This window comes from Perissodus microlepis, chromosome 22 (assembly GCF_051167445.1).
Source record: "Perissodus microlepis isolate ML-2025 ecotype Zambia chromosome 22, ASM5116744v1, whole genome shotgun sequence".
In the NCBI taxonomy this organism is placed as follows: domain Eukaryota; kingdom Metazoa; phylum Chordata; class Actinopteri; order Cichliformes; family Cichlidae; genus Perissodus; species Perissodus microlepis.
Window position 1 is genome coordinate 24,953,674 of NC_140481.1, and position 21,792 is coordinate 24,975,465.

The window sequence follows — 21,792 nt, forward strand, 5'->3', positions numbered from 1 at the left end:
TTCTGAAGCTGTCACTGAACCATCCACTCCAACTGAATCAGTTCTTTCTTCTGAACCAGTGACTGAACCATCCACTCCATCTGAATCAGTAGTTACTACTGAAGCAGTCACTGAACCAACAACCACATCTGAAACACCATTTGGAACTAAAACAGCCACTGGACCATCCAGTCCATCTGATTCAATGTTTACTTCAGAAACAGTCACTGAACCAACAACTTCATCGGAAACACCAGTTGAAACTGAACCAGTAACTGAGCCATCCACTCCATCTGAATCAGTGGTTACGTCTGAAGCTGTCACTCAACAATCCACTCCATCTGAATCAGTGGTTACTTCTGAACCAGTGACTGAACCATCCACTCCATCTGAATCAGCGGTTACTACTGAACCAGTCACTGAACCATCCACTCCATCTGAATCAATGGTTACTTCAGAACCATTCACTGAATCACCCACTCCATCTGAATCAATGGTTACTTCTGAAGCAGGCATTGAACCATCAACCACATCTGAAACACCAGTTGAAACCAAACCAGTGACTGAACCATCCACTCCATCTGAATCAGTGGTTGCTACTGAAGCTGTCACTGAACCATCCACTACACCTGAATCAATGGTTACTTCAGAACCAGTAACTGAACCATCCACTCCATCTGAATCAGTGGTTACTTCTGAAGCTGTCACTGAACCATCCACTCCACCTGAATCAGTTCTTTCTTCTGAACCAGTCACTGAACCATCTACTCCATCTGAATCAGTAGTTACTACTGAAGCAGTGACTGAACCACCCACTCCATCTGAATTAGGGGTTACTTCTGAACCAGTCACTGATTCATCTACTCCATCTGAATCAATGTTTACTTCAGAATCAGTCACTGAACCAACAACCACATCTGAAACACCAGTTGAAACTGAACCAGTCACTGAGACATCCACTTCATCTGAATCAATGGTTACTCCAGAACCAGTCACTGAACCACAAACCACATCTGAAACACCAGTTGGAACTAAGCCAGTAACTGAGCCATCCACTCCATCTCAATCAGTGGTTCCTTCTGAAGCTGTCACTGAACCATCCACGCCATCTGAATCAGTGGTTACTTCTGAACCAGTGACTGAACCATCCACTCCATCTGAATCAGTGGTTACTTCTGAAGCTGTCACTGAACCATCCACTCCAACTGAATCAGTTCTTTCTTCTGAACCAGTCACTGAACCATCTACTCCATCTGAATCAGTAGTTACTACTGAAGCAGTGACTGAACCACCCACTCCATCTGAATTAGGGGTTACTTCTGAACCAGTCACTGATTCATCTACTCCATCTGAATCAATGTTTACTTCAGAATCAGTCACTGAACCAACAACCACATCTGAAACACCAGTTGAAACTGAACCAGTCACTGAGACATCCACTTCATCTGAATCAATGGTTACTCCAGAACCAGTCACTGAACCACAAACCACATCTGAAACACCAGTTGGAACTAAGCCAGTAACTGAGCCATCCACTCCATCTCAATCAGTGGTTCCTTCTGAAGCTGTCACTGAACCATCCACGCCATCTGAATCAGTGGTTACTTCTGAACCAGTGACTGAACCATCCACTCCATCTGAATCAGTGGTTACTTCTGAAGCTGTCACTGAACCATCCACTCCAACTGAATCAGTTCTTTCTTCTGAACCAGTCACTGAACCATCTACTCCATCTGAATCAGTAGTTACTACTGAAGCAGTGACTGAACCACCCACTCCATCTGAATCAGTGGTTACTTCTGAAGCTTTCACTGAATCATCCACTCCACCTGAATCAATGGTTACTTCAGAACCAGGCACTGAACCACCCACTCCATCTGAATCAATGGTTACTTCTGAAGCTGTCACTGAACCACCCACTCCATCTGAATCAGTGGTTACTTCTGAAGCAGGCACTGAACCATCAACCACATCTGAAACACCAATTGGAACTGAACCAGCCACTGGACCATCCAGTCCATCTGATTCAATGTTTACTTCAGAAACAGTCACTGAACCAACAACCGCATCGGAAACACCAGTTGAAACTGAAACAGTGACTGAACCATCCACTCCATCTGAATCAGCGGTTACTACTGAAGCTGTCACTGAACCATCCACTCCAACTGAATCAATGGTGACTTCAGAACCAGGCACTGAACCACCCACTCCATCTGAATCAATGGTTACTTCTGAAGCTGTCACTGAACCAAGAACCGCTTCTAAAACGCCACTTGAAACTGAACCAGCCAGTGAACCATCTACTCCATCTGAATCAATGGTTACCTCAGAACCAGTCACTGAACCAACCGTTGCATCTGAAACACCAGTTGATACTGAACCAGTAACTGAGCCATCCACTCCATCTGAATCAGTGGTTACTTCTGAAGCTGTCACTGAACCATCCACTCCATCTCAATCAGTGGTTACTTCTGAGCCAGTCAGTGAACCATCCAGTCCATCTGAATCAGCGGTTACTTCAGAACCCGTGACTGAACCACCCACTCCATCTGAATCAATAGTTACTTCTGAACCAGCCACTGAACCACCAACTCCATCTGAATCAATGGTTACTTCTGAAGCAGTCACTGAACCAAGAACTGCATCTGAAACTCCACTTGAAACTGAACCAGTGACTGAACCATCCACTCCAACTGAATCAGTGGTTACTTCTGAAGCTGTCACTGAACCATCCACTCCATCTGAATCAGCGGTTGCTTCTGAACCAGTGACTGAACCATCCACTCCATCTGAATCAATGGTTACTTCAGAACCAGTCATTGAACCATCCACTCCACCTGAATCAATGGTTACTTCTGAAGCTGTCACTGAACCATCCACTCCATCTGAATCAGTGGTTCCTTCTGAACCAGTGACTGAATCACCCACTCCATCTGAATCAATGGTTACTTCTGAATCAGTCACTGAGCCAAGAACCGCATCTGAAACACCACTTGAAACTGAACCAGTGACTGAACCATCCACTCCATCTGAACCAGTGGTTACTTCTGAAGCTGTCACTGAACCATCCACTCCACCTGAATCAATCGTTACTTCTGAAGCAGGAACTGAACCACCAACTCCATCTGAATCAATGGTTACTTCTGAACCAGTCACTGAACCATCCACTCCATCTGAATCAGTGGTTACTTCTGAAGCTGTCACTGAACCATCCACTCCACCTGAATTAATGGTTACTTCAGAACCAGGCACTGAACCATCCACTCCACCTGAATCAATGGTTACTTCTGAAGCTGTCACTGAACCATCCACTCCACCTGAATCAATCGTTACTTCAGAACCAGGCACTGAACCACCAACTCCATCTGAATCAATGATTACTTCAGAACCAGTCACTGAACCAGTCAGTGAACCAACAACCACATCTGAAACACCGGTAGAAACTGAACCAGTTACTGAGCAAACCAGTCCATCTGAATCAATGGTTACTTCAGAACCAGTCATTGAACCATCCACTCCACCTGAATCAGTGGTTACTTCTGAAGTTGTCACTGAACCATCCACTCCATCTGAATCAATGATTTTTCCTGAACCAGTCACTGAACCATCCACTCCATCTTTATCAGTACTTCCACCGAAATTACCAAAGTCTGGGGAGCCTACATCTAAATTGCCACCTCTTGCGATACTAACAGCGGAACCCACAACTGTACCTAAGTCACCAACATTTATAACAGATTTCCTACACCCCTATGAAATAGGACTAGGAAATAAGTCCCCAACACAGTATTCTGTTCTTCCTCAACCTGATCATGATGTTCCACCTGGACCAGTACTTGAGATACATCCTGCTAGTTTCCCTAACATGCTGCCCAAAAAAGGGCACAAGCTACATAGACCATGGGTAAGGCGCAAGTGTTACAGAGGTTAAATGATGGTGATGATAATGAATATGATCAAGTAAATCAATCACCCTCCAAAATCCTAGAAAGAAAAAATGTCTGATTGTGTTGTGTTATAAAAAATAAATTACAATTTACGATAAAATTGTTTTGTTATCCAATGTAATCGCTTTATCTAACAAAAGTTTTGGAAATGTGAAATTATAATTCAAAAACACATAACAAACCTTTTTTCCTCTTTCTTTTATTTAAATGTAATTAAATTGGGACAAATGGTAGACTACTTAAAATAAAGTATTATCCATATTATTTCAACTCTTTTATAAGTTTTGCTGCTCTGGTTGCTTGATTGAATGATTATTCTTTTAGGGATTATACAACAATTCCTTAACGGACCTATAAAAGGGTCATTATTAGAGTTATTATTGTTTCAGTATTGAAATATCATCAGTCTCTTAATTACTGTATAGGCAACTTATCAAAAATACAAATAATTGAATTAATTATGAGGTTTAAAAATTATTTTTTATACTAATTATTTCGTCAGTATGCAGTCTGCATGGTCAGTGTTTATGGTCAATATTTATCAGCCTTTAGCGTGTTAGTGTGGTGTCACCCATTATGACCCTATGCAAAGAATCTGCATATGGCAAAAAATAAATAAATACAACACTTATATGTATTAACAATTGTATGTGAAAAAAGATGATCAAATGATAACCATTAAAACGTCTTGATGCATTCTCAATCATCCAGGAAAGTAAATCTCCAAAAGTTGATTCTGTTCATCTGGACGTAGCGTTTTGTGGGAGAAACGTTTCGTCACTCATCCAAGTGACTTCTTCAGTCTCAGCTGACTGCAGGTTTGCCCAATCTTATAAACAGTACATTTGCATAATGACTGAAACCAGCCCACTGAGGAACAATGGGCTGGGAGGTCACCACAATTCACGGATCACATTAACTCGGTGGACCGACACATCAAATTCACCAGGGAGGATATGAAAAGTGGCAGGTTAGCCTTCTTAGACTGTGAGATTTCCATCAGTAATTAGGGACATCTAAAAGCTGACGTGTACCGTAAACCTACGCATACGGATCAGTATCTAAGGTTTGACTATCATCATCCATTGGAGCACAAACTGGGTGTTATTAGGATGCTACAACACAGAGCGAACACCATCCCCACTGACACAGCGGCCAGGGAGGCAGAAGAACAGCACATCAAGAAGGCCCTGAGTAAATGTGGTTATCCCAGCTGGACTTTTGTCAAAGCTGGGAAGGTGCCTAAAGAAAGCTCCAGCCGATCCAGGAGAGAAGAACAACCGCTGCCCAAGCGAAAACCTGTAGTGATCCCATATGTGTCAGGAGTATCGGAGCAGTTGAGACAAATTTTTTCTAAACACCGGGTCTCTGTGGCTTTTAAACCCCAAAACACGGTGCGCCAAAAATTGGTCCACCCCAAGGATCGGGTCCCCCGATACAAACAGAGTAACATAGTGTACGCTGTTAAGTGCCAGGAGGATTGCCAGGATTTATACATCAGGGAAAACAAACAACCTCTGGCGAAGTGGATGGCACAACACAGAAGAGCTACCTCGTCAGGCCAGGACTCTGCAGCCTATTTACACCTACAGGCCAGTGGACACTCTTTCAATGATGAGGATGTGCACATCCTGGACAGGGAGGAACGCCGGAGTCAAGGAGGCCATTTACGTGAAAAGGGAAAGACCATCTCTGAATAGAGGAGAGGGCCTAAGGGTACATCTTTCGCCATCATACGATGCTGTGATTGCAGTCATTCCCCAACTGTGAATGGTACGCATGGCCATTGATCAGTGGTCTTTGATCAGTGGGTTTTGGTCAGTGGTTGTTGATCAATGGTCATGAGAATTTGCATAATTAAGATTAAGGAACTGACCTCCCAGCCCATTGTTCCTTCAGTGGGCTGGTTTCAGTCATTATGCAAATGTACTGTACTGTTTATAAGATATGGGGAAACCTGCAGTCAGCTGAGACTGAAGAAGTCACTTGGATGAGTGACGAAACGTTTCTCCCACAAAACGCTACGTCCAGATGAACAGAATCAACTTTTGGAGATAACCATTAACAACATATAATCACTGGCCACTTTTTAGGTCAAACTGTTTTGCTAACATAACTAAGTAATCGGTCATATTCAGACATGCAGACAATAATGGGGACAAAATGTGATTTAAGTGACTTTGAACATTGGTGCTTTACAGGCTGGTCTGAGTAATTCTGAATTTGCTGATCTGCTGGGATTTTCCCACTCAGCCATCACTCAGGGGTTTAAAGAGAATGGTGTGAGAAAGGTAAAATATCCATGACGTTGCAATTTGCATGGGCTTACCAAAATTGGACAACAGAAGACTGGAAAAACATTGCCTGTTCTAATGAGTCTCAATTTCTGTTATGATGTTGTGTCCTTGTCTTCGCATTACAGCCTACCTAAGGTTGTTACCCATTTCCATCACTTTATGACCACAGCAGACACATATTCTGATGGATAACACCCCATTTCACAATCATCTCAAAGTGGTGTCTTTAATATAACAACTGCACTCAAGATAAATAAATAAATAAATAAATGAATATATGCATACATAAAAAATAAATAAATAAAACACAGTCCCCAATTCAATACAGCACCTTTGGACCTTTGGAGGTCGCAGTGGTGGTGGATGGGGGCTTCACATGTGCAGCTGACAAATCTGTAGCAACTGTGTCACACTATTATGTCAATATGGACCAAAATCTCTGACGAATATTTCCAGCACCTTGTTTAATCTATTTGAATTAAGGCAATTCTGAAGGTGAAAGGGTCTCCAACCTGGTATTAGCCAGTACCTAATAAAGTGGATAGTGAGTGTATACAGTATGTTCACAAAAAGCCCTGTTAGGTTTTCATAGGGGATACTTATTAATCTACAATTAAGTCGACAAATATGCCCACAAACTTATTTTTGTCACATGGCGACTGGCACACAGGTGTGTCCCTGAGGCCCTCTAGTGGATCTTTTGGGCACTGCCTAAGCACAAATAAACTGGGGCTACATGTAATATAGCCTATTAGGAAAACTCAGCGTATTGTATTATAACTATTTATTGACTTACCTGCTACGAAACGACTAATATCCGAGTGGGTAATATGTTTTAATACTATATTTCTTGCACACTGGCCTGGCAGGTTAATGTGCTTATTACCTGTATTTCCTGGTTTGCTCTTGCATAATTAATCAGACGAACACGGATAGAGTCACATTTCGTCAGGTCGTAACTCGCTGGATTCCCAGCATGTGACTCCGGCACGCTGGTCGTCTGCTGGCTGTTTGCTGTGTCAAGAAAAGAAAAACCCCAACTTCCTTGTATCGACTCATTACTCAAACAGAGAAAGCTTCGCATCAGCCGCGACAGCTGCCGACAACCCTGTTGTGTCTTCACTGCAAACCCGAGAGGGATAAAAGACGCATCTGGCACATTTTAATACACCGGTAAGTTTCTTTCTGTGAACTTGTGAAAAAGTGAAAACGGAAAACTAAACTAAACCTCTGTGTTCTCATCTTTTCTGCACCGGCAGATAGACATTTCCAGCAGGAATGCCAAACGTGTGGTAGAAGTGCTGCTTTTCTTTGTTTTACCTCAAATTGTAAAGTAACTTTTTTTGAGATTCACCCAGCTGTAAATTTAGTGTCATAATATGACGAAGTAATTCAAAAACAACAGCAACAAAACACAGGATTAGTGTAAGAACATCTTTAATAAGAACACAAAAAGTAGTTCAAATACAAATAAAGTCAGTCTGAGATTAAGGGAAATGTAAGGTTAAAGTGTTAATAGTTTAAAAAACGATCACAACTGAAATTCACCTCATTAGCACAAAATATTTACAGGAATAAGAGAAGAAGCTAAACAGTTTGTTAACTGTTAATTGCCTACAATAAAGGAAATGTTTACTGTTGTTTAAATCATTATATTATATGATATAATGTTATAATATATTATGCTTTTAATCCATAACTGTAGTAAATAGTTACACATTAAATTTAGCTATACTGAACTTTCTTACAGCAACTTCTAAGCTCTGCTTTCATGGATACTCAGTTATGATACTGACATTGTACTGAATTTATTACTGATACCCAAATAATAATAATGCTAATGTTTAACTGGTTCACACATTTTGCTGATTGTGTGTATTTACAGGGCTCCGGTTTCTGTTGATCAATAAGCTGACTAATCTGTTTTCCAAATAGGTGTGACGTGAGTGGGCTTCACCCACTGAGAAGAGATGAATACTGATGTTTTACTCTGCCCAGCTGTGCAGACGTGGAGTAAAACCCTCATTTCAGAGCCACACCGCCACACACACTCCCACACCTCTGCATGGGTCTCTCCTTCACTGCTCCCACTTCACGACTCTTGCCGTCCTTTCTGTGAGACCATGTACCAAGGTGAACTTGACCCGAACACGGACCCGCAGCTCTTGGAGTCCAAGCTGGACTTCTTCCACAAGCTGGGCTACTCCACGGCTCAGGTACAGGCTGTTCAGCAGAAGTTCGGCCCCAACATGGACACGGATAAAGTGCTGGGGGAGCTGGTTCGGATCGGGCCTGTTCAGGAGGCCAATCAGGGGCCGGTGACCACAATGTCGGTGCTGGTGCCCAGAGGAGAAACCCAGCCATCGGGCCCTACACTGCTGCTGCCTGTAGCTGGTACTTCTCCTCAGAGCAAAGAGGAGACTGGTGAGGAAGGAAAGACTCTGAGACCCATCGTTATAGACGGCAGCAATGTGGCCATGAGGTGAGCAAACTAATCAGTAGCTAGACTGATATTGAGTGATTGATTATGATATCGGTTAAAGCTCATGAATATGCCAACCAAGTCCATTCTCTAACAGAAATCTCCCAAATCCACTGTTTAAAGCTCCTGCGTGCTCCACCGATCATCTGATTGATCCAAAATTGAAAACAGAATCATTACTGTGTCTCATGACTTGTAAATAATGTTTTTTATGCAGTATTGTCCAAAATTCACAGGTTAAATGTCAGAGAATTTCTATTTCTGCATTATGGAGTTTCTATGTATCAGAGCTGCAGTGATTATATGATAAGGCAATAATACTTTCAGTTGGTTTTCACTCAAAAAGCAGATGAATGAGCTGCTCTTGTCTGTTTTGAATAATGTAGGACCACAACGATTAATCAGTTAATCAATGTTTTATATGCAAATAACTGTTTAGGCTAAACGAGCTATTTCATCTTCATACTTGAGAATACTTAGTGCCTCTGTTTATGATCCTAAGCTATATTTTGGGGGTTGAACTGAGGAAAATTAGATATAACAGGCATTTACTTAATTTTCTGTCATTTTACAGAGAAATCCGTTAATTATCTTAGAAAATAGTCTGTAGATTTATTTCTAATGAATATAATAATACATTTCTGCCCTAACAAAAACCTTTTTTCTGCTGTAACTAGTATAGATAACTTCTGTTTTCAGTCAAAGAAAGTAAATTGGTTAATTTTTGGTTTTATCGTGATTCTCACAGCAGCTTCACAAGCTACTTTCAATCTTAGTGCGGCTTTGAGGTTACCAGGCATAAAGTCCTTGACATTTAACTACACCACAACACCCCCACTGATTTAATTCAGTTTTTTAAGAGATCCAATTCCTTCTAATTGTATGACAATCAGCTAAAATCAGGTCATTGTGACAGTCAGCTTCCATCTGCAGTTTCAGTCACAGTTTCAGTTAGGAGTAGGAGTTGACTGAGTGGGAGGTTGTCTGGTGACAGCCTGTGCGCAGTGGTCCAGCAGCGTTAGATGCTTCATTTACCTTTCAGCATGTTTAAACCCAGAACAAAAGCAGCTTTTTAAACACAAATAGGTTAAATTATGCTCTTCAGGTAGTGTCATATCTCTTTTTTTCTGGTTTGGTTTTTTAATCAAAATGTGGAAACAGCATGGATTTTAGAATAGAATAGAATAGAATAGAATAATCATTTAATTGTCCCACAAGGGGAAATTTGGTTGTAACAGCAGCAAGAAAAACACATATACAAACAAACTGTACACAGGACACAGAACATATTTACATATTTACAAAGATTATTTATAAATGAATTGTTATTTACTCAACTGTAAGGGTAATAAATCATTGTTATAACTAATAGATCCCTCTATGAGGATGGCAAATAATTGTTAAAACCTGATACAAGATTATAAAGTCAAATGTTAACAAACTGGTGTAAAAAGCATTTGTTAACATGGCTGTTAAACTCATTTTACATTGTGGGCCAAATACAGCCCACTTTAATCTTAACTGCGTCAGACCAGTGAATGAGGAATATTTTTTTCTTTTTTGTTTTGTTTTGATGTTTTTGCTGTGAACCCACCGTAAAAAAAAGGTTTTTTTTTAGTTTTTTTTTTTTTTACAGTAGATAGTGAAAAAACAAGATCTATGTGGTGGGTCTTTATCGGTGGGGAAAATGAAATATGTGAAACGTACATAATATGAAAATACAATTGTAAAAAGTGTAAAATTGATGTCCTCTTTCACATTTTCTGAAAGTTGTGCAGTGATTGGAAAACGTAAAAGGTTTTGTGAAATTCTGGCCCCAGGGCCTTAATTTGACACCCCTGATTTAGAGCAGTGCTCAAATCTCTCTCTTTTTTCATTACGAGCCAAGCTTTCCTTTCTCGTGTCATGTTTCTGTGACTGATTAGTCAGTTCTTGGGACTGCAGTAGCCTAAGTAACAAAATTTTTTGCAGATTTTCCAAGTTGTTTTCCAACTTGGTGGACACTGGCAGAGAGATTTGTCAGTTTTCCCTGCCAGGAACAAACCCAACATTCCAACATGTTCTCAGAAATATCTACAAAAACTGGTTTCTACCAATACCACAAAATTTTTGATTAGCAAATATGTGAGATCCAATTTGAACTAAATGCTGACATTAGCATGCTAATATGCTAATGGTTTTATGAACTGTGTGCTGCATTTTGTTAGATTTAAAACTAGCTGTTAAGCCCATGAGGTCAACAGTTTTGCTCAAGTCATAGAGTGAGTGAGTTGTACAGTATTTTTTTTTCACAGACTTTTCTCATAGCGTTCTTTGTAAATAATGATAATACTGCCCCATAGTGTTTACTGTGTCAACATTAGCACCAAATCCAGCATACAGGGAAACTGTAATACTGTTAGACATTTGATTCAAAACCAATATTCTTCGTCGTTTCGTATCGTTAAAAGTCTTGAACTTTATCAGATACATTTCTAAAATTATTGCATTTTATTTCAACTATTCCAACAGTCATTCCAATATAAGTTGCTAATCATAATATTAAATATTTAATATCATAAATTATGTATATACTCTTTTAGGTTGAAGATTTAAATACAATTTCAGTGATTAGGCCCATCAGAGATTATACTACACACTCACTGTGTGTTTTGTATTTGTGTTGTGCATCACCTGAGGAATTTTTTTTCTTTTTACTCAGAACACAATAAACCAGTTCTGCAAACTGCAGCTTCGAAGACTGCTGCCTTTTCCCAAGTAAATTACCTAAAAGCATGCAGGCACTGATCTCTGATTACTTACTGTGATTTGGGAAGTTTAGTTGTGCTAAGCATTTTTTTTATTATACACCGAAGCGTCAGAAAGGGTGAGAGAATTAGGGTATACATCTGTTTTAGCACAGTATACACCCCGTCTGTCATTTGCCTTTCCCAGCCGGGCATGCAGGTTCAGGCATGCAGCTTCTTGAGTATGCAAATCAGATTGTACTTATAATAACGCTTTCTTTTTTAAGACGAATGTCTCTGGAGCAGGTTCAACAGCATTTCTTCAATGTCATTCAGAAATTCCCCAAGGACTTAAATCACTTACATCATCACAGTCTAAGTAGTGGTGTACCTTTTTGTTTAGAAACAGCTATTCTGGGAAGTTGATGATAGAAGTATTGCGAAGCTGTCGCTAAGCAAAACAACCAACTTTGTTTAAGCCACACGATTGCCAGATGTTATTTTTTTTTAATAGCTGTGAACATCCATCAAGCCACTAAAAACCTGTCATGGGTTAGGGCGGGGTTTTGTTTTTTTAAAAGGCAAATTTTTACCTTTCAAATAAAGTCTCGCTTTTAGCTTTACAGTTTTTTAAGCTTTTCTTTGAGTGTTGTAAATATTTAAATAAGTGAAAATTTTATAAAACTGCTGGATAATAACTTACCTTTAACCTTAGATGATAAGAAAGTGGATGATAAGAGCCAGCTAGAAACAAACTAAGTCAAAAGAAAAGAAAGTTTTTCATATGACTCTGTGCCGTCCTGTGAAAAACTAAGTACACCCTTAATACAGATCACCTCTATAAAAGTTTTTGCAGTTTGCTTGCCTGAAACATTCAGTTGTGTCAACATAATACCACAATCTACCCAAGAGTGGACGTCCCAGAAAATTCACCTGATAGAAACTGCTACTTTCTACAGGCATCAGTTAGCATGGTAATTGTAAATGGTGCCACATTAACGGATGTCTTGTACAGGCATCGGTAACTGTCATGTAACTGTCATGAAACTGTCATTACGTTCATCACAGTACAATTGACCCTGTGCACGAGAAAATGCTAACTTCCTGGTTTGAGACCGGATGTGGGGTTGTACATTTCCGGTAGCTTTACTTTGCGGTCAATCGCTACTGCGAAAATATACTCCAAAATCATGTCCAAAACTCGAAAACGGAAAGATCGCGTTAAGTTACAAAGAGCAGAAGGTGGGAACACTCACCACTGTTGTAAAAAAACCCACTGTTGTCATAAAAAAATCTAATGATCAATTTTGACGTTTAAGGAGTTTAGATCGATCAGTTGTTTACATCACTCTTCTGCAGCAGAAGACACATCGTCCACATTCAGAAGCACATCTCTGTATAGTGACTGGTCTTATGATTTAAACAGGCAAATGTTCAGCATTCAAACTACAGGTGAAGAATAGTCAAACCAGATGTTTCCCCTTATGTCGATATCAGCTAGTCAAGTACACACCTACACAGCATGTTAACAAACCGTGAAAAAAGCCACACAAAAAATGAATGATTGTTGGTAAGGGTTTCTATACATTAGTATTTACGAAGAATATGTTGTGACTTACCTTCAAAATTACAGCGGTCCCTCGCTAATAACGCGGTTCACCTTTCACCTCGTTGTTTCACAGATTTTTTTAGTGCAAGTTTGCACGTTTTTTTACGTCACATTGTGTCCTGCGTCCTGATCGCTGCAGACGATCTCCTCGTGACGTCTCTCCTGTACAGTACAGAATCGCTGCATCGATCGCTAGCAGTGTGACTCTGAAGTGCAGTACTGTATGTCCACAATGTCCACGAAACGTTTTGCACCGTCAAAAAATAAAATTGGCTAATTGATTTCACCTATCGCTGGTTATTTTTAGAACATAACACCCGCGATAAATGGGGGACAGCTGAGAAATATAACATTTGAATCCCTTTTCTCTTTTGCTCTGAGGCACGGGGAAAAAATATCGACAAGTCGATGAACATCATTTACAGATATATTGGGTAAATGCCCAAGACATCTATAGAAATGTAAATCGCCGCTTGATTCATTCATTTGCTTAACTTGTTTTGGACCGTAAACAGGGCGTGAATAGGACACTGGAAACAAAGCTCCCCACAGGAGTTTCCGCACCGGAAGTAGCATATGCTAACGTGCACATAGTCAATTAGAAGAAGGGTTGCCAAAGCAAAGACTATCCCTTTAAAAAACAAACAAATAAAAAGTATGGCTACAGGGCTTGAGTTTGCAAACAAACTCAAGACTAATTGGTCAAAATCAAACTTGGCCAAAACAAGACATTGGCTATCAACACTTTGTGCTGATAGGCACAGGAGGGGTGATGATTTGGGCAGTTTGCAGAGTTTTCTAGAGACAAATGTGAGGCAATCTGTCCAACAGCTGAAGCTTGGCTGAAACTGAACTATGATGCTTTGCTTTATTTCGACTGTTATATAGAGTGGTTTATAGAACTGTTATAGTCCCTGTTTTTGGTTTTTGTTATTAGTGACGTAACGATTTTTTGCAACACATTTTTCTTTTTTAAATACAACACGTGAAATAAATGTTAAGAGTACTCAGTGGTTAGTACAGTTTCTTCACAGCAGTCTTAGAAGTCATAGTCAAGTAGGGCAACTCATAACAGATAAAAATCATTCTTGGGGAAATCCCTCGCATAATCACTAACGCTAGTGATTCAGTTGTTTACCTCGTTACCGCCAACTCGGTGCCAATGCTGGCACGGAGCCAATTCTGCCTCATGCTCTTTCCAAGCCAGTTCACATTTCTGCAGAATAGAGGAAAAATAATTGTGATATAACAGATGATGGGGTAGTTTTGAAGGAAAATCATAGTGGGCAGAATCAATCCGTCTATCATTCGTGAATTTCTTAAGGTAGTTCTTTCCATGGTCATTGTTTCCTGTATTGGTACTACCACAAATCAAATAAAGTGGAACCACATCTAGATTATGAGAGGGATATATAAGCATCGATTTTTCTTTCATGGTACTGTTCCAATGACAGCTTTTTTTGCACTGTGGAACTAGTTATGGATCAGATGTCAGTGTGTCACTGACCACTTTTTTTAAGCAAACCTTTTGGGTCGTATTGACATGATAGCAACACATTGTTACTGCACATCCATGACGTCCATCTCCTGTTCCACCACATCCCAAAGGTGCTCGACTGGATTGAGTTTTAAATGATTTGAGGTTTGTGACATGGAGTGTTTTCAGATGATGGGAACATCGTGTTCACAAAGAGATGAACGTGCTTGAATGATGCTAAATTGGTACTAAGCGGAAATATTCCCCACATCATTACACCACCATCACCAGCCTCAACTGTTGATTAATGGAAGGACAATTCCATGCTTTCATGTTGTTCATGTCAAATTCTGACACTGAGACTCATCAAATCAGGCTTTGTGTTTCTAGTCTTTTATTGACCGATTTTGGTGAGTCCAAGTGAGGAGGGCGGCTACTTTCTGGATAGTTTCTCTTTTTGGACCGTTCTCTGTAAACTCTAGAGATGATTGGTTTCAGTAGATCAACAGCTGATACTGAAACGTGGCCAACCAGGTCACTTAAATCACCTTCTTCTTCATTTTAAATACTTATTTTTAACTATAGCAAGTCATCTTGATCATGTGCACGTGCCTAAAAGTATTGAGTTACTTCCATTCATTAGATATTTGCGTTAGGGAGCAGTTGAACAGGTGCGCCTAATAAAGTGGCTAGTAAGAATAGTCCACGCACTCGTGCCTAAATTGTGGTCAACCTGTTGGAGACAAAGAGCTTTGTTCTATTGTAATCTTTAACATCAATGTAAATAAGGTGCACTGATAAGAGCTATGATGCCAAGTGAACATCAAAGAGTGCCATTATAAACACCATAACCCTTGTTGTAAAGTGGGTCAGGGAAGTTTCCCTCCAGCTGTTAGTGTGTGGGCATGTGTTCTGGTTTCTTATTCATTTTTCCTGGTTTTCATTTAGCCATGGCAACAAGGAAGTTTTCTCTTGTCTGGGAATCCAGTTGGCTGTGAACTTCTTCCTGGACAGAGGCCACACTGAAATCACTGTGTTTGTTCCCTCATGGAGGAAGGAGCAGCCCAGGCCGGATGTTCCCATCACAGGTACAACACTGGGAATTCACGTGCTTTGTGTTCCCATCACAGGTACAACACTGGGAATTCACGTGCTTTGTTTTGTTTCTCTACTTCCTTCTTTGCCCGACTGTGAAACCTGCACTGAAACCTGAAAGTTGTGGTACAATTTCCATGACAGAACTAGTGAAAATATATATTAAGCTGAGAGAAAGTTGATGCCTTTGATATTTTTTAAGCAAAAATTTCCCAGAATGTCCCAGCACGTGTTATAAGCTTTTGATGGGGATTTTAAAAAGACATTTACATTTTTTTTTCCCCGAATTGCCTCCTATGAAGCTTTTAATGGCAGTTAAAGCAAGAACTCTCAATGTAATCAAGTAGATTACTAGTAGATTTGAAACTAAATGGTAATATAAAAAAGCAGAACAATAAATAATTTGAGAAATTATTTGTAAGTAGTGAACTTAAAACCCAGGCATGTAACTGGCAGGACATTGTTTGATAGAATCAGCTGCTGATTCTCAGTTTACTGTAAAACGCAAAAGGGGAAACTCCACAGACAGTTTTTTCCCCCATGCACAAAGCTTATCTGCAGCATGTGCTGCAAAAAAAAAAAAATTTCTAATTTTTTTTGTCTTGCTTTTGTGATACCAAATGATAATCATCATTTCAGTTAGCCTGTGGTGACCTATATTTGGAAGTGACTGCTGATAATGTAGTTAAATAGATAGCAGCTCATGCAGATAAACGGTTTTGTGTTAGGGTGTAATTTCAAGTCTGCAGTTATTATTCAAGATGTTTAAACCTGCGTCCTGGGAAAAAACACAAACTAATATGCAGTCAGGACTTGCTTTATTATAGCTGAACGAGTTAAATAAAGATCTGAATGGGCATTTAGTGATGACCCTGAGCTTAATTTGCGGCTCCTCTCGGCTCCACAAAGATTAAGCTCTTTGTTTTGTTCCTCTAGTCACTCCTTTAGGGTTAAACTGTGCTCCTTCTGCAATTTTTCTAATTATGGAGTTCCACAGGGCTCTGTCCTGGGATGAATTCTATTCACATTATACATGCTTCCCTTGGAAGGCAAGGCATAGCATACAGTGTCATCACTATGCAGATGATACCCAGCTTAATCTATCCATGAAGCCAGATGACACACAGCAGTTAGCTGAACTATAGGAATGTCTTATAGTCATAAAGAGCTGGATGACTTTTAATTTCCTGATTCTAAAACTGAGTTATTGTACTCGGCCCTAAAGATTTTAGAAAAATAGTGTCTAACCAGATATTTACTTTGATGGTCATTTTGACTGGGGTATGTCCTTGTGAGCACATTAAAAATATGTGTGATTGCTTTCTTGCACTTCTTTAACCTCCTAAGACCCAAACTCTTCCACGACATGCATTTTTAATTTCTCTTTGATATTTGGGCATATTGGGGCTCGATCAATGTAAAAACAAAGAATTACCAGATTTTTTTTTTACCTTATTTTTGTTTTTAAGAAAAATAAGTGCCACATATGAGGATATTCGTTTAAAATTTTGATAGCACAGTAGCAGTATAATGTCCTCGTAAGTGGATATCAGGCCCATGTAGAGCAAAATTGAGTACCCAAAATGTGGTCCTAGGAGGTTAAGACAGGATGTTTGTAAAATTAGAAATATGCTGAAAACTAGTTTGTTCACTTATTCTAGGCTTGACTATTGTAAGTCATTATTATCAGGTTGTCCTCAAAGCTCCTTGGAAAGCCTTCAGTTGATCCAGCGAGTATACTGACAAGGACTGGGAAGCGAGATCATGTTTATCCCATATTGGCTTCCCTTCAATGGCTCCCTGTTAAATCCACAGAAAAAATTCAGAATTCTTCTCCTCATATTCAAAGTCTTGAATAATCAGTCACTGGCTTTATTATAGTGGCTCATCATTTCTCTGATTTAATGTTTGGCATCCAGATCAGCAAATTCTGCGTGAGCTGGAGAGGAAAAGGATTCTGGTGTTCACACCGTCGCGGCGCTATGCAGGCAAACGGGTGGTCTGTAATGACGACTGCTACATTGTCAAGCACGCCTTTGAGTCTGACGGCATCATCGTGTCCAACGACATGTACCGTGACCTTCAGGGAGAGAAGCCGGAGTGGAAGCGCTTCATCGAAGAGAGGCTGCTCATGTACTCCTTTGTTAATAACAAGTGAGTTTTGCGTTCCTGATACACAAGATCCCTACCAGCTAGTAACCTGAATTAACCAATGAGTGATGGTGTTTGCATTTCACCCCGATGCAGGTTTATGCCCCCCGATGATCCCCTCGGTCGACATGGACCAACCCTGGAGAACTTCCTGCGGAGGGTTCCAAAGACTCAGAAAAAACAGCCGTGTCCTTATGGTGAGAGAGCTTTTTTAAGACATGTAGCGCCATCAGGGGTCACAGTACAGCAAACATGGATCCCAAATACACAGTCAGGGTTAAAAAGGGAGATCTTGATCCAGCAGATGGTTTCAGCCCTCACAGATTTCAGATTTCAGAATCCAGTATTAAGGAGGCGACACTAAGACAAGTTAAACGTCACAGTGCTTGAGACAACCTACCTGCCAAGTATAGTGGTGCAGTTTTAATTTCAAAGAATGTGTAATGTTGATCAGATTCAGTGTATTTTGTTGCACTTTGTGTAAAATTGATAAAGAAAAAACTATTTAAAGCAGTATTTTAGAAAAATTCCTTACTTTAACAAGATTATGTGCAGACTACTATACATATAGGGCTGTTATTCGACTGTTGCCTAGCCGAGACATTTCTCTGCATGAAAAAAGAAATACTGCTTTGGTGGAGTTATAAAGCCTGCTGTTTATTCTTTTTCCAGGGAAGAAATGTACTTATGGAATCAAATGTAAATTCCACCATCCCGAACGAGCCAAACAGTCCAATCGTGCTCTTGCAGACGAGCTTCGAGAGAGTGCTAAGCAGCCTACTGCTTCTCAGAAACAATCTTCAGCTTGCTCCAGTCCTGTGCCTGGACTCAGCCTCCTGTTGGTGGAGGATATGGCGAAGAAACTGACTCTGGGAAACGAGAGCAGCTCCTTAAAAAAAGCTCATAAAAATGAAAAGGTAGCTCAGGTGAAGGCAAGTCACTGCTCCAGCAAGAAGACCTCATCAAAGAAGGAGAAGTCCAGCAAACACGCGTCGTCTGATCACAACTCGGTGCAGCACAGCCGCTCTCAGGAGCAGCTGGACTCTGGTTTAGGCTCCATAGACAGCCAGCCGGTGGAAGCTCCTCGGAGTCTGAGTGATCACCAGTTTGGGCTACCGTACAGCAGCAGCCAGCAGTACTGCCCTCCAAAAAGTGCCCCGTGCAGCTGCTGCTCACATGGCACTGCCTCTTGTGGGAGTGCGCTGGCTTTCCCAACTCACAACATCGGGCCAGTGAGCAGCCACAGTGCTGATATGATGCCCTACAGTCTGCCCCACTATCCAAACTATTGCGCTTACCCAGTTAGCATGAATCCATACAGCCAACTGACAAATTTCCAGCGCAGCCAAACCCACAGCTTCCAGAGGCCACAATGGTCCGATCCATTCTGCGGTCAACCGGCGGTGGTCCGCAGCCTCCCGGGAGATCCCTCACACTGGGAGCCTCCTCCAATGAAGCAACCAGGTCCCAGCAGGGAGGAGAGAGAGGTTATACGGAAAAAGCTCCTCGCTATCTTCAGCGCCCAGCTGGTAGATACAGCCATGGACATGTTCCCTCAGATGATGGATCCACAGATGCTCGTGGTCGAAATCCTCAAGTTGCAGAGTCAGCTGAGATGAGACGAATCCAGTCCGAGAACTCGTCTTTCAGTGGAAAGACTGAAGGTTAACATGAGTTTGTGTGTTTTGTATTGTGGTATCCACCTTGATTAAAAACTCTATTTGAATTCTTTGGAGTTGCCTCGCTGCAGTCTCACGTTAGAGGCAGGATGCAGTTGATACAAATTGTATCTTTATTTATAAATTTTAGCAAACATGTGGCTTTTAATGCTACTTAATTGGATTAACTGACACTCTTGAGGTCTATCTTTCATAGATACACTTATATAGTCAGATTCAGTCACCAGTGTGTTGTGTGGATGAGGAACACGTTCTCGATATTGATGTCTTTTTGGAAGAAGCTGAGGTCTGAGAATGACCAACAAGCTCGGAAATGACTGCGAAGGTCGCCTTGTGTGTGTCTCAACAGTATTTAAGAACCGGCTGTGCTGTGCTGAGCTGCGTACTGAAATACATTTTTGTGTCATATTGGCACTATGCATCTATTGTTTCTAAGACATCACTGTGCAGTGTTGTCAATCAACGTGTCAGGATAAAATATTCATGGCTGCGTTCTCACATACACTCCCTGAAAATGGTAGTTGATCTCAATTGTCAGAGTTGTTTTTGACATGGTCTTTGAGCCAGAGTTTCTCTGTTTCTGGACTTAATAGTTTTTATTATGTGTGGAATATTGTATGTGATTCCTAGTTTCATAATTATATTTACATCATGTATAAAGTATGCATCGGTTAGCGTTCAGTTTTTAGTTATCTTAGAGTTTTTCTGCTCCAGGCTGTTAAGTCAGCCTTGTTTTCAAGGTTCTTTATCTATTGTCTCAGTGTTTGTTGCCCCCCTTCTGTCTCCTTAGTTGGTCATGTCCGTGTCTGCAGTGTGGTTTTGTTTTTGTGGTTAGAGTTTTATTTTTTGTATTTCCTTTGAGCCTCCAAGTACGGGAATAAAGCTGCTTTATAGTTAATTCTGTCTGTCACCATGTGCTGCACCTGGGCCCTGCCTAACCTGCCATATAGCCGATTATGACAGTTTTATAGTCCCGGAAATTGGATTCTGTTTGCCTGGATGAAGCGTTTTCAGTGGAAGAAGCTGAGCTGCATCCAGATGAACTGATTCAAGTCTGTACTTGGATTGCTGCAAGTTTTATGATGGTTAATGTTCTCAGTTTAGATTATTTAATGTGTTTTTTGTGATATCAAGCTAACTGGAATTTAAAACACACCTCCAGTAAAACAGTAAAACGGTTATATTTATTCCACTTTATTTTACTACATATATTCTGTTCTTTTTATGCTGATACAATGAAAGTTGTTGAAATAAAAATAAACAATTAGCAGTCGAGCTGTTTACATTGTGCTTTATTTACATGCATTTTAAAGACTTGATATATATACACCACTCACTTACCCAATGTGTTTGTAATAATATGGTGAATAACTGTGATAAAGTGGCAAACTTCACAAATACAGTAGCTCTGCAGGAATTCCATTAATCCATTAAGTACTAACGTTTGGAGTCCAACCAGAACTACAAAGATCTAAAACATAAATTATTTCACCTCTAGTTGCTGCAAAAGTAATTTACTTGCAAAATGACATAGGTACTCTGCATCCTCGCTTTTACATAGGAATACAATCAGATGACAATCAGCTGAGTTAGGTCCCTGAGTTAAACTGTAACTGTTGGGAGACAGGTTGGCTCCCACCAACCAACATGTGCAACTGCATTGCAATTGAAAGTGGCTGTCCATTGAAGAAGTTGGCGCTTCTGAGTGAGCAGTTCGTTGGCGCTGCTACTTTTTACCAAATTGGGAAGAAGTACCAGAATAAAAATGCAGAAAATTGCCTTTCTATTTTTACTCTCAAGTTGCCCATCAGAGGTATATATGTCTAAAAATCTGTGTTCATGATAATTTAGATAATGATAGTTCTTGCATCTTTAAAGAATGGTTTAGTTCAGTTTGGTTTTAATTAGATGAGGTCACCAGGAGGTGAATGCAAGCCAATTTAATGTTCTTAAAAGTGATGGAAATCAACTGCATGTGAGAGGCTTGTCAGCACAGGTAAATACCCTTAAACACACCCTGTCGAGTTTTGGAACACCTTAAATTTTACAAGTAGAATCTCACTATAGAAACACAAACATCTAGAACCACAGTGCATTTAGAAAGTCTTTAGACCCCTTCACTGTTCCCATCATTGTACACTCTGTAACCTGTTATAAAGTGAAAAAAACATGCTTTTATATTCTTTGTGCAAATGTAGAGGAAATCATTTACTCTCATTTACAAAAGTTAGGCTCTTTCTTTCATCTCTCACTCCCCTTGGCATCATTTATAGCTTTGAAAATTCTCCGGTAAGTTCCTCCAGGCTTTGAACACCTGGTTTTGGCCAATTTACTTCATTCATATCATTCA

General features: G+C 40.3%; 1 protein-coding gene across 1 annotated transcript; it reads left to right on the plus strand.

Moving 5' to 3' along the window:
* The first annotated feature begins 7,205 nt into the window (after positions 1-7,205).
* On the plus strand, positions 7,206-20,704 carry zc3h12ab (zinc finger CCCH-type containing 12Ab). Its single transcript, XM_084920022.1, has 6 exons — positions 7,206-7,396; positions 8,159-8,705; positions 15,466-15,605; positions 17,532-17,766; positions 17,860-17,960; positions 18,436-20,704. The coding sequence occupies exons 2-6, from the start codon at positions 8,194-8,196 to the stop codon at positions 19,380-19,382; spliced, it is 1,935 nt and encodes a 644-aa protein (XP_084776148.1). The 5' UTR covers positions 7,206-7,396; positions 8,159-8,193; the 3' UTR covers positions 19,383-20,704.
* Positions 20,705-21,792: the final 1,088 nt, after the last annotated feature.